The following is a 12,568-nucleotide window of genomic DNA, read 5'->3' as shown; positions in this document are numbered from 1 at the left end:
TCAGTCAACTGCGTGAATAAATATTTGCCACCATCGTCGTCGGGCGTGCGTGCGTTCGTTCGCTCGCTCGTCAATTCTATTCTTCAAGTGGTTCCCTTCGTTTTTATGCGTGCATTATTACGGGTGCGTTCGTGTATCCAAAATCTATACACCGGTGGCGGTGGTGGCGGCAGCACCGGGAGATGCGTACGTGTGTGTGTATGTGTGTTTGCTGCGAAACCGCGAACACACCAAAGGCAATGGCAGAGCTCTCTCGCCACAGCCGTCATCATCATTTGGGTATTAAAAGAGACTTTTGCGGTTCACTACCACACCTTTACGTGAGAATGGGCTGCGAGTGCGAGCGTTTCTGGTTTCAATTTAACGGTCGGCTTGAGGAAGAGCGGGCACCTGCTTTATTATTTATCGAGTTAATGACTTTCCCCGGCTGCTTCATTGTGGAACGTCGTCGCTAGCTCTGGGAAATTGTAATTAATTTATGGACCCACCATTAGCCATCACCCAATTTGGAAATTCTGTAGTTGAGCCAAGTGAGACTACTTTGAGGGCGAAGAAGCCCGCTTTGCTTAATTGTTTTTTGGGTAGGTTGATCTAGTTAAATTTTGTAATAAACGCGCGTAATTTTTGGCACGTTTTTCCTCTCCCAACAGTTTTCGAGTGGATTCGCAGTAATAAAAGTTCGAGAGCCTCAAAGAGAGCCTAAATGCGATGTAATAATTTCAATTACACATCCGTTTGAGTCAAAGGGTGAGAAAAAATGGCAAAGGTCGAAATTAATTACATTACTGTTCGCGATCAAAGTAAAGTGTCGACAATCTTTTCCTCATTCGTGGAACGACTTCTTCAATAACAATAAGGCAGACTAAGTTTCAAATTAAATTTCAAAGGGGCATTAACAGCTAACGGAGCGGAACGAGGGCTAAAGGGAACGCCTCTGAGCACGCCGCGCGCACGTTATGTACATTTGTATACACACGTCGGCCGGGACATGCACATACATAAACGCCGCTGGTAATAATTTTGTGCCGCTTCTTTTGATGTACAATAATTAATATTACACAGCAGGCCTTAATGACTTTTGAAGTCTGCCTCTTTTCACTGCTTTTTGCAATTTTCGTTTGTGCCTGCGTCAAAAGGCCCCATTATTTGGAATACATTAAAATGCCGTCGTGCAAGAGGCGGCCCATTGAAGGGTCGGCTGGCGGTCCTCTTTTTGCCGCGCCGGACGCCGCATGCAATATTTATTAGCTTTTTTCCGGCCGGCTAGTAAAAATGGGTGCAGCTCCCGAGTCTCGGTCGTCGGCCTGCTGAGAGTGAGTGCAAAAGCAGCGTCGACACCTCAGAGGCTCCGGGTTGCAGATGGAAATGTTAACTCAATCACGGGGCCATTAGTGCGGAGCAAAGGAATGAAACGCGCCCTTATCGCCTTTGTCGGAGGGTGGTGCGGCGGAAAAAGCGACGTGCTCGAAGAAAAATCGGCGAATTAAATTTTTTCCGAAGCATTACAGCACACGGTGTGCGAAAAGTATTTTCAGGCTACCAATATTTTCGTAGTAAATTGAATATTTAAAAAGAAAAGACGGGCGAGTGGTGGCAGCAGAAGCGTTGAAAGCTCTGGCGGCAGAGCGGCTTTTCTTTTTCCTCCTCGAGTGGAGGAAAGAATGAAGTCTGTACTTGAAGATTGGATTAGCAGAAAGCTTGGCAAATAGAAAAGGTCTGCTGCTGTGTGCTCATATCATCATAATAAAAATAATAAGAGAGAGAGCTGAAAGCTTTTAAGGAAGAAAAGTATTGACTCTTTAGACACTGGCCCTGTTTCTGAGCCATTAGGGAGCAGACCTGCCGACTGGCTGCTGTGGGGGAGCGTCAACAAGCCGCCCCGCGCCAGATGGAGGTGCCATATTTGCCCTTAAAGGAGCTCTGCTAATCCAATTCTTTCGGGGTCTCGCAAATTCCAAATATATTCAGCCTGGAGAGACCTCTTGATTAGATTGAATTCTACGCCGGCTGTGTGGTGGGTTTGATTGAGGGTCACGCAAAAAACTCTGCGACACATAAAAGGAGGCCCCGCGTGGCCTGGGGACTTGCGAAAAATTTCTTTTGCAGAACGTAAAGCCTGAATTATGATTGAATAAACGCGGGGGAACATTTTTATTCCAGTAACAGCGTCGTTCCCAATAAACTGAGCCAAATCGGCGCCGAAAAGGTCAGAGGATTATAATTGCGGAGCTAAATTTTTAGCACCAAAGGGCATTTGGCGTCACAGTTTTTGCAAAATGGGAAAAAGCACTATTGGCAGGCCTGTTTTCAGCAGCAAAGGGCCTGTCGCAGCCAAACCAACAAACTTTTCGGAATGATAATGAGCCACGCGGCCGCTTAATTGTCGTAAATGTCAGTCGGACGGTGTAATGTGGCAAAAAGCGGACGCGCGGGCATTAGGCCGGAGTAATTACGCTCTCGCGCGCACTGACCAAATGCATTTTTACTCAGAGGCAGCTTTTTGAATGTCGGATGTCGCCGGCGCTGCTCTTTGCTTTATCGCGCGCGCTCGTCGTGGTCAAGCTGTTACAACATTACGGCCGCGCCGGCCTCGCCGGCAGCTCATAACTGTCGGCCATTATGCAGCGCACCGAGTATGAATCTCCAGCAATGCCGTTCGACCTTTGCACTCTTTTTTGCATATTGCGTACGTCCGGCACTTTGCCTTGGGCGCGACTGCAAAAATTCTGTACTTTATGTCAGTTGCGGAACACTTTTATTGCATCTTTTATGAGAAGGAAATGATTCGCATGGCGTAAAAATGCGCAGAGTGGTAGAATGGAGGAAATCCAGTGTCATCAGAAATAGAGAACTAAAATTTTAACTTGCCATCCCCGATCGTAGAGCGCGGAGGAGGGGTTGAAATGAAACTCAATTTCGTCGAGCTTCCTGCTCCAAGTCTCAAAGATAGAATTCTCAAAATTTAATTCAGCGAGAAGGGTTTGATTTAAATGTGACTCGATGAACGATCTGGAAGGAGAATAATGGGGAAAGAGGAAACTCGCACACCTGTTTCTAACATTCGAGCGGGCGCAAGTGGCGAAATAAAGCTGGCAATAAAGCACTCGCCAGTTGTCTCTGCAGCTGCGAGTCAGATTAACAGAGATAAATCTCGCTTGTTGCTAAATCTAGCTGCCGCCGACGTTGTGCAGAACAGAGGAAGAGAAAGAGGAAACAAGAAAAGTTGCAAAGCAAGATTGATCGGGGCCTGCGAGCGAAAAAGCGAGCGCCGTCTACACAAATAAAAGACAACCTGTCGCGAAACAAAGGCAAATTTCAGCCCGGCTCTCCATTGCGTGTGCGTGCCTTTGATTTTCTGCCCGACTGAATGGTTTTCTGATTTTCCGCACCGTTTTGCGCTTTATTGAGCGCCTTTAATCATGCCGCCGTGCCTTTTGACGGCGACGATTTTTCGCCGAAAAGCACGCCTGTCGATTGAACCTGTGGCGCGCGCAAGTTATTTTTGGCGACCGATTCGTGGCGTTTTCGCTTCATTCGAATTGTCAGACAGACCGCCCCGACGAAAAACGCGCAGCCTCTTGTTTTTGCTTAGTTGAAAAATATCAGCTCATTTCTGCCCGGCCATCTCTGACCGACTAACGCAACGTCAAACAGAAATCAGTCTACGTGTGCAAATTCAGCCGAATGTGCTGAATTCACAGCTTGGGTCGGCATGTGTGCGTGGAGCGCTCGGCTAATTTGTAATGCTAAGGGATGACTGCGGTTGCTTGCGCTAACAGCCCACCTCGAATTCTGTCCAACCAGCGGTTTACCCCTGGCTACGTCACTGCGTGAATTCGGCGAATGTTTTGATAACCTCTACTCAACCAAAGTAGCCTCCGTGGAAATTTGTCAAGGCAAATTTCACGTGCATCTTTGAAGCAGTCGCTAGATAGGGAAATTTTATTAATCTGTTGTACTCCAATATACTGCCGCATATATCGCTTTGATTCAGAGAGTCGATTGTTTATCTTTGCCTCTATCCAATTAGCATTTCCACCCGTTTTCCCTGGGTGCACGTAAATCAATTTGCTTGCGAGCCCCCGCTGAGACGACATGTTGCAGTGCATATAATTAGCGCTCGACTCACATCGCGTCGACCGCAAACCAGTGGCGCGCGCGGTAATTAAGGAGTCTGCAAACTCGCACAGAGTCGACATTCATACTGCATATTTGCATAAAGCTCCATTTGCATATCGTCGAATTATGCTTTTGATGTCATTACGCCCAGCTCCCGCTCGACTAATCTGTTCGCCGTGCTTGTTGCAGTGCGGCCCCTCTCCGTCGAGCTGGTCGGACAAAATAGGCCTCTCTCGGCGGACAACACGTTCGAATTGGAATGCCAGTGCGTCGGCTCTCGGCCGACCGCCGACATCAGCTGGTGGAAGGCCAGCGTGCCACTCAGGGACACGAGAAAAGAAGTAAGTAACTTTCAATTTTTTACTATTGAAACTCAGGTAAGACATAGATAAGGTTCACTTAAATTTAAAACAAAAATCTATAATAGTAAAGAAAATAATTTGCAAATGGCTCTTCTCAGCGTGGACTAATGATTGGAAGCTAAGATCGAAATTTGTTATAAAAAAACATTATAGGGCAAATTTTCATACTGGGAAGTCACTGTTTTGACCCCTAAGGCCACAAATAAATACAATTTCGACGCAAGATTAGCTGCAGGAAATTTTGAATCACTGCGGTCGTTGAAAACGATAAACTGCAATCATTGCTGGGCAAAATAAAAAAAAGCTATCAATGAAATCATGTGAATGCCCGCCACTCATTCTCCCTGCGAAAAAAACTCCCTCTTAATTAAAATCCCAAATATTTATCTTTCATTATAGACGCTATTTCATAGAGTAAAATTCAGCTTCCTTTTAACAACGAAAAATTTATATGAAAAAATTATGTGTGTAGTGCTGAAGGCTGCTACTGCCAAATCAAGAGTTTTTAATAGCCACGTGTTTTGAAGTATATATTTTTCCCATGTTAGTTTCCAGCCAACAAAATTGTAAATAAAAATACATACACGGAGGAAGGCGTATAATTTGTTATTTTTTCGTTTCATTTCTTGTGTAATTTTTTTACAAAAATTGAAAGAAGATGACGACGCTCATTTACTAATTCCTTTTAACCAGTTACAAGTGAATACCACCTACTTATTATCTCGAGGGCGCAATGGGTGAGGATACATGTCAAGTGGGGAGAATTAATATTTATACTTTGTGCTATTTAACTGCAACAACATCTTGTCGACGTTTGCTCTCCTGTCAATGAACACTTCTCATTATTTTCCCATAAGGCCCGATATGCACCACTTACACTGTCTGCCCTATTTTCAAACGATCAATATGAGTATTGGAGTCTGCTCTAATCCTTCCATGTCCTTCAGCTACTATTGTTGGAATTTTAGCCAACGTTTTGTTAGAGGTCTCGAGTAACGCTTCCAACCACATTTCCATTGAGTAATTCTTATGTGTTTTTTGTTCAGGGGAAGTAATAGAATACATTACACAAATGTAGGATTATCCAGTTTATCTGCAAGTAGAGCTTAAGCTCGTTTTTAGAGTTTAGTTTATGATGCGACGCGCAGCGACCAAGCTGCTATACGAATCTATCCGTGCACCGGTGTTTCGCTTTACTTGGTGCAGCTGCTTTTGTGGAATTATGGATTGAGGTTGTTATTCAACCAGATGATCATGCACCCCGGTTGTGTGAGGGTGTATGTGCAGTAACACTCTGAACCAGCACGGAGTAATCCACCTTACAATGGCACACTGATGAAACCGTTGCTGGATCGGGGTTTATCACGCAAAAAATAAACAAACATCGGATTTCTCGTGGCAGCTAGCTACACGACTAAAAGGGCAGTGAGGAAATAGGGCGAGCTTCTGTGAGCCAAACACCGTTTCAAATTAATATGGGTCCTGTTCATTCGCTCACATTTTCAGCCTGTGCGAAGCGCGAAGGCAGGAAGCACGATTTAATTCAATTTTCCGCTTGATTGGATCTTTGAGAAGTTTTGTCTGCACCCCTCCATGGGTGCGCATCATTATTATTTCTGCCAGCCAAACTTTTATCTCGCGCCGAGGCTCGTGCGAAATCAATAAGTGGTCGGCTTGGTGTGGAAAACTGCCCATTTTCGTTCGCATGCCTGGGCGCTTCTCAAAGCCGGCGGAAGACCGTTGCACGCCTGTCGCGTATCGCGGTTCCCTTCCATTTTCTTGGCAAGCTTGAGATGCTTCGTGGATTATTTGCTTTGAATTTACGATCGGGTGAAATAAATACGAGCCTTCCTTGAAGCTGACAAATCACACTATTAAATTCACTCAACTTTCAATTTTCCTAAGTAAAATATTTTTTTTTTAAATAAAGTATGTATACATTTTTGTCAGGAATGTCTAAAATCAGGAAAAACGACTAGAACTTATTAATTACGGTACTAGTGTTCATTTTTTTGCAAACTTTCCCAAAGCCTGAATTGTCCGCAAGGCACTTAACACGAACTCTTGAAATGGATCTAATACTATATGCATTGTTTATTTTAAAACTCAAGCATTGCAGTGGCACTGAAAGCGATTGAAGTTTCAGAGTGCATGCACGTCCCAAAGCATATGGTATAATACAAAACACTGCGCGTGAGGCTTTTATTGAAAACGAGCATGCTGTCTGGTAGAAAAAGTTTGCACTAACTTGGTTTCGCTCTTTTTCTAACGATATGGACAGTCAGGGGAAAAGGAAGCAGCCGCTCCGAATGCACGCTTCTATCCGACCGCAAAAGCAGCCAGCCAGCCGCTTATTATTCTTTTGCAAAAGTTCGCTATGTGAAATTGAGAAGTTTATTTTAAATAGAAGGAGAGAGGCGGAGGCAATTTTAATATTAAAATTAGATCCATGCCGTAATGGCTGTGCCGATAAGAAAAGTTAGGCTCAAGCAAGGTGAAAAAAGAGAAGCTATGCGCGGTGGCATCACTGAAGCGAGCAGAGCAAAGGCAAAAAAGAAATATGCAAAAATGATATCGCTTAGCTTCAATTTTTCGCCATTATTTCCAGCCACGCAGGTAAAATCCATGAACATCTTGAGTGCAAAAATGTAGGGTTATAACTAATATCTCCGGGAAATGAAATATAATAAAATTAGGAAAATCTTTTAAGAACATGGTGGATAAAAAACAATTAATAGCCCAGACCTCACGGGAAAAAGCATGGGAACACAAAAAAGGATCTTGGCGTTCTCGAGATTGCCGGTAGGGTTTAGTTGAGCACTTTTTTCGGGAAAAATTTCATCGCATGGTAAAGATTATAGTAGTGCAAACAAGCAATGCTTTGTGCCAACCACTGTGAAGCAGCTTTCCGGGAATTTCAATTTGCGACTGTGCTCTTCGTGCTGCGCCATGGAGCAGCAGCCGTCGGAAGCAGCACCTCTGCCTTGGCGGCTCAAATTCAAAGGTCGTGACAAAAAGCAAGCTCGACGGTCATTAATAATATTTTTTGCGCGCCGAAAGCGTTTTATCACCGCACGCACGTGTATTATTCGGGCCGGGTCGTGCTTGAGTGTGTGCCATGCATGCACGGTACTCGAATTAGGCGCAAACACACTCAGTCCGGCGGCGGCGGGCCGGATCAATAGACAAAGGTTGAAGCCACTATTAATCAATCCGACCTCTCAACACTTAATTTCCGGCACAGCAGCCGACAAACGTATCACTGCTGGCGGATTTTCGCTCGCACTTCAGGCCCACTGCACACTTTCGCCGACGGTTGGCTGATCATAATAATAATAAAAGCTTTTATTTATCGCTATCGGACAACGCGCTGCTTCTCCTGCTTGGTCATTAATACGCGCGCGAGGCCGTATTATTGATTCCCACCGACACGGCCAATCGTTGATGAGCGTATTTTCAAGCAGCCGCTGCTTTGTTTGAACACAACGTGCGTATTGCTCGTTTATAGTTGTGATTTTGCTCTAACGGCTAATTAAATTGGCCCATTAGTTATGCTAGCCGGGAGTTGCTTTTCGGTCGTTGTTTGCTGCAATTGATTACAATGATGTATCAATTATCTATAAATGCATTGTATATTTTATATCGGTCGTCGTTTTTATGTTACACAACTCAGTTGCGCCAATAAGTGCTAAAACACAAATTTTAGTACGTGCTACTGAATTTAAACTGGATGGTTTTTGATATAGCTCAATCGTGTAGAAGTTTTATTTGATGTGCAGTAGGTATATTTATGCTGATGTTTTGCAGAATTATCATCGTTTGTTTTTAATCGGAAACAGAAAGTTGATAAATAAGTTTCGCTTTGCAAAGATGATTTCAAAGAACATTTCAAACATATTTTATCAGTCGAAGGGAAGAAGATTCATACTAAGAACCGAAAGTTTCAAACCTCTTTATTGGCATCAAAACCTCTAAGATAAAAGAGAAAAACCGTCAGAAATATTAAAAAAAATCTTATAATTCCTTACCATAGTTATGATTTAAGTTTACTTAAAATCGTAAATCATTCTCCATTCTGCTCTGAAGAGTGGTATCACAATATACTTAATTTTTAATCCTACTGGCAAAATTTGAATTTAAAACTGTTTGCAGAATTTTAATTTAAGCCTGATTTCCATTTGTTCATTTAAAATTCAGTGGTGCAAGTTAATGGATGGTGCGGTGAGCGTCTGAAATATTAACAAGCTTTAAGTGGCCCGTCGCCGGCTGTTATGCATTGTTCTCCGCCGCGGGAGAAACGCGCCTGATAAACAACACGTCTAATACGCGTCGCCGCTTTTATTTATCATCCCTTTTAAGGTGTCGCTAGAGGGCGTCAAGCGTGATTAACCTTTCACCGGAAATGGAAAGTGAGAGCAAACGGTGGCCACGCAAACGTTGATGTATTTGATTCATGTAATATGCATGGTACCTGAACCTGCACGCGCTAATGATGAGCAGCATGCGAGGGTGACAGTCCGTCCACACACGCGACAGCGCTGCCTGTCACTGCATGTTTAATTATTCGAACGGAATGCTGGGGCAAATTATTATTGCCGAGTGCGGATTACAAGTAGTGGCGTGGCGGTGTGCACGTGCGAATTAATGTGATGCACCAGATTACATCTTTATTTCGAACCTAATCCCCACGGGCAATAAACTTTCTTTTAATTCCGGGCACTAAATTCTAATTACGCTGCTTGCCGCTGCAAAAGCTGCTGGTTGCTGTTGATTCCTCTGCTCGTTTTGCCTCTAATACCCTCGCGCAAGTGGAGTTGTCGAGTGCCAGCTAGCAACGCTCTTTCCGTTTAAAGAGGAAAGCATGTAGCCGAGACCCACACCAAGAAATTGCTAACGCACTCACGCTTTTTGGTCCCAAATGAGCATTTCGTGCTGCTCCAACTTCATTTCGAAAATATTCGCACCTGAAAAATTGGAAGAAACTCAAGTGATTCTGCCTTTTGGGAGCTAAGTAAGAGAGCGGTTATTTTGTCGATGCTCAAACAAGTCGAGGTGTTGAAATTGGCAACAACTTGAGTTAAGTTTTATGATGAATCAAACTTCGAAACTACTTTATGAAAATCAAAAATCAAAATGTAATTTCTTTAAGTCTTTGGTATTTACTTTGCTATTTTTTACGAAATTTAGGGCTTCAAAAACAAATAATTTAGCAAGAAATACGTATGAGTACAATGCTAACATATTGCATGAGAATCCAATTCAATGGGCTAGAATGCAAAATGAAGCCTTTTTCTAGCGCCTCATTCAATTTGCATCTTGAGCGAATCCTAATTCAACATTCCGCCTCTTGTTTTGATCGTCGCAAAACATTGGCCTACTTACAAAATCCTTTGGTGGTACGAAATTTGAAAAGGTCGCTGGCTGACTCGTGTGCGTGGCACTGCTCCTCGTGTTTCCATCCGAACCAAATCCTCGTCCTTTATTTCAGTTTTTATCCAAAAGTAATCCCAGGCTTGATCCTCCGCCTTCGCAAGCCTTGTAATTTGTCGTCGTGATCCTGCCATTTTCAAATGCCGTTTGCCCCGGGTCCAAGAAGAAAAAAAGACGGCAAAAAGGAGAACATGCGTCGTGACCAGCCAGCGAATCGACCGGTGTTCCTTGAACTCGCGCTAATTGTTTCTGTCCGATCAAAAGCAGTTCGTTCGGTCAGAGAGAAAAGTCGGAGTGAGGGAGAAACGCGCACACATCGGGTGACAAATTTCCAACTTTTATTGCTTCATTACCTCGCGGCGGCGGCGGCCGACGTTTCTTTCTCTCCTGTATCCCTGGACTCAGATGGGTGTTTACAGCTTTGCCTCCTGCAATATTAACTTTGCTGATCCTCTCTCTGGCCAGCAGCAACAACAACAACAACAAGTAGAGCACACAACTCGACCTATACTAGTGTCGCAGCGCTGGTGCGTCTTTTTGCTCCGCCGAAAAGAATTAAAACAAAGTTAAACACCCAACCAGACTTCCGTGGTGATCGTCGTTTTATTGCACCAGCAACGACAAACAAGTGAGCAATTGGCTGAAATCACTAGCCAATGGCTTGGACACGTCCCATCATAGTTTCCAGTATTATCATTGTATTTTTCACAATTTTCATGCACGCGTGTTTCGATTTGGAGAAAAACATTATAAATCGAAAAGTTGCATTGAAAGCGAATACTTTTCATATAATTTTGATAAAATTTATTATTAGCGATGCATAATAAGTAATTCAAAATAAAATGAATCGTCATATCACTCAAAAAAAGCACTTTACCTTTTCCTGAAAAAAGCATAAAAACAAATGCTCTTGGTTCCCAATTTTTTAATGATAGAAACTGAAAAATAACACAAAATTATTAGCATATTTATGTTCCTCTCCCTTTTCTTATCGATCATAATGTAATTATTCCGGCGGCAGCAGATTCATCGAATTGAAACTTCGACTTGGATTTTATTGAGGGGGTTGTTTCACCACTTCTTTACAGTACTTTGTAAAATGTTTCAGAGTATTTTATGTCTGTTCAATTAGATTGAATTAAATTATTGCATTATAATCCAACATAAAAGACTCGTTTAGGCATTTTCTTCCGTGTTAAAATAAGTTATGCAGTTTATAATCGAAATAAGTTTGAATTGTAAGCGAGTGTCGAGCGCCTCATAATATCCCCATTTATCGCCGAGGGGCAGCTTTTTTAACTCCCCGGCGTCCTTTTGAAGATATACACCCCTTTTTTCTGACTCAGCTGCAGCATGTAAGTGAAGAGAGCGTTGGAGGGAATAACCTGCCTGCACCTCAGACGTCTCCAGTTGCACCCCTTGCCGCGATTAAATCCATTTTCCGGTACTGACTAGCCACTGGCTACATGGTCCTTGCAGGGCTGCAGTGGCGGCACGGATATTTGCATCGTGTCCTCTTTTTCATTCAAATTTCAGCGTTTTTTATCATTTAAGCGACGGCGACGGCGGTGGCAAAATGTTTCCTCTGTCCGGCTGTTGGATGGATGGCTGGCTGGCGTGGAATTATGTAAATACGTTTCGCCATATGGTCTTGTTTTTGGATATTATATAGATGAAATATATTCGCCGCATACTCGGTGCGACCGCACATACATATTATGCCTGTGGCCCGGCCGGCCCTCGCACTCTTTTGCATTCTGTCTACGTGGTGCGCGCTGCCGGATTTTATTCATACATGAAAGTTGGTAATGACGACACACGTCCGGAATTTTATGCGATGTGTGCGTGCGTATATGGTTGCAGGGCTGCTGAAATTTTGCTTTTCCTCTTTGTGTGTGCGTGCGGTGCCGGAAAAATGAGCGGTTTTAATTTAGCCCTAGCTTCTTTGCAACCTAGTTTTTTCTCATATTGTGTTGTCTTCCATTAACTTGAATGTAGTGTCTGAATATCAAAATGGGACTTTGGTGTCCAGTCATAGAGCTATTATGCGGCCAGAAATTGGAAATAAGAAAGCAAAATTTTTCTAAAAACACCGATTGGAATTGGAAAAGTACTAAATTTGTGCATATAATCGTTACAACATTGTAACATCTCCTCAGCCGTCCGAGCATTTGCAAAAATGTCAAAATATCAAATCATAAATAATTTTCACTAATGAAAATGAGCGGTTTTAATTTAGCCCTAGCTTCTTTGCAACCTAGTTTTTTCTCATATTGTGTTGTCTTCCATTAACTTGAATGTAGTGTCTGAATATCAAAATGGGACTTTGGTGTCCAGTCATAGAGCTATTATGCGGCCAGAAATTGGAAATAAGAAAGCAAAATTTTTCTAAAAACACCGATTGGAATTGGAAAAGTACTAAATTTGTGCATATAATCGTTACAACATTGTAACATCTCCTCAGCCGTCCGAGCATTTGCAAAAATGTCAAAATATCAAATCATAAATAATTTTCACTAATGAAATTAGCAATTTGTTTTAATTTTGTTTGATATATTTGTAAGTCTTTGGTAATGTTTAATTGCAACATAACATTTGTGATTTCTTTTCAATGAAGAGTAAAAAATACAAATCAATAGACACCGAACCTATTGGAG

General features: G+C 42.8%; 1 protein-coding gene across 2 annotated transcripts in view; it reads left to right on the top strand.

The window, feature by feature from the left end:
* LOC135942656 (contactin-6-like) overlaps positions 1 to 12,568 on the top strand; it is a 160,635-nt gene that overhangs the window by 138,969 nt on the left and 9,098 nt on the right. For both annotated transcript variants that reach the window (XM_065488906.1, XM_065488905.1), the window contains exon 6: positions 4,309 to 4,460. In XM_065488906.1, the coding sequence (XP_065344978.1) occupies positions 4,309 to 4,460 (152 nt within the window). The remainder of the gene's footprint in view (positions 1 to 4,308; positions 4,461 to 12,568) is intronic.

This window comes from Cloeon dipterum, chromosome 4, assembly GCF_949628265.1.
Source record: "Cloeon dipterum chromosome 4, ieCloDipt1.1, whole genome shotgun sequence".
NCBI classification, from domain to species: Eukaryota; Metazoa; Arthropoda; class Insecta; order Ephemeroptera; family Baetidae; genus Cloeon; species Cloeon dipterum.
This window is presented reverse-complemented; position numbering and strand designations above follow the sequence as displayed.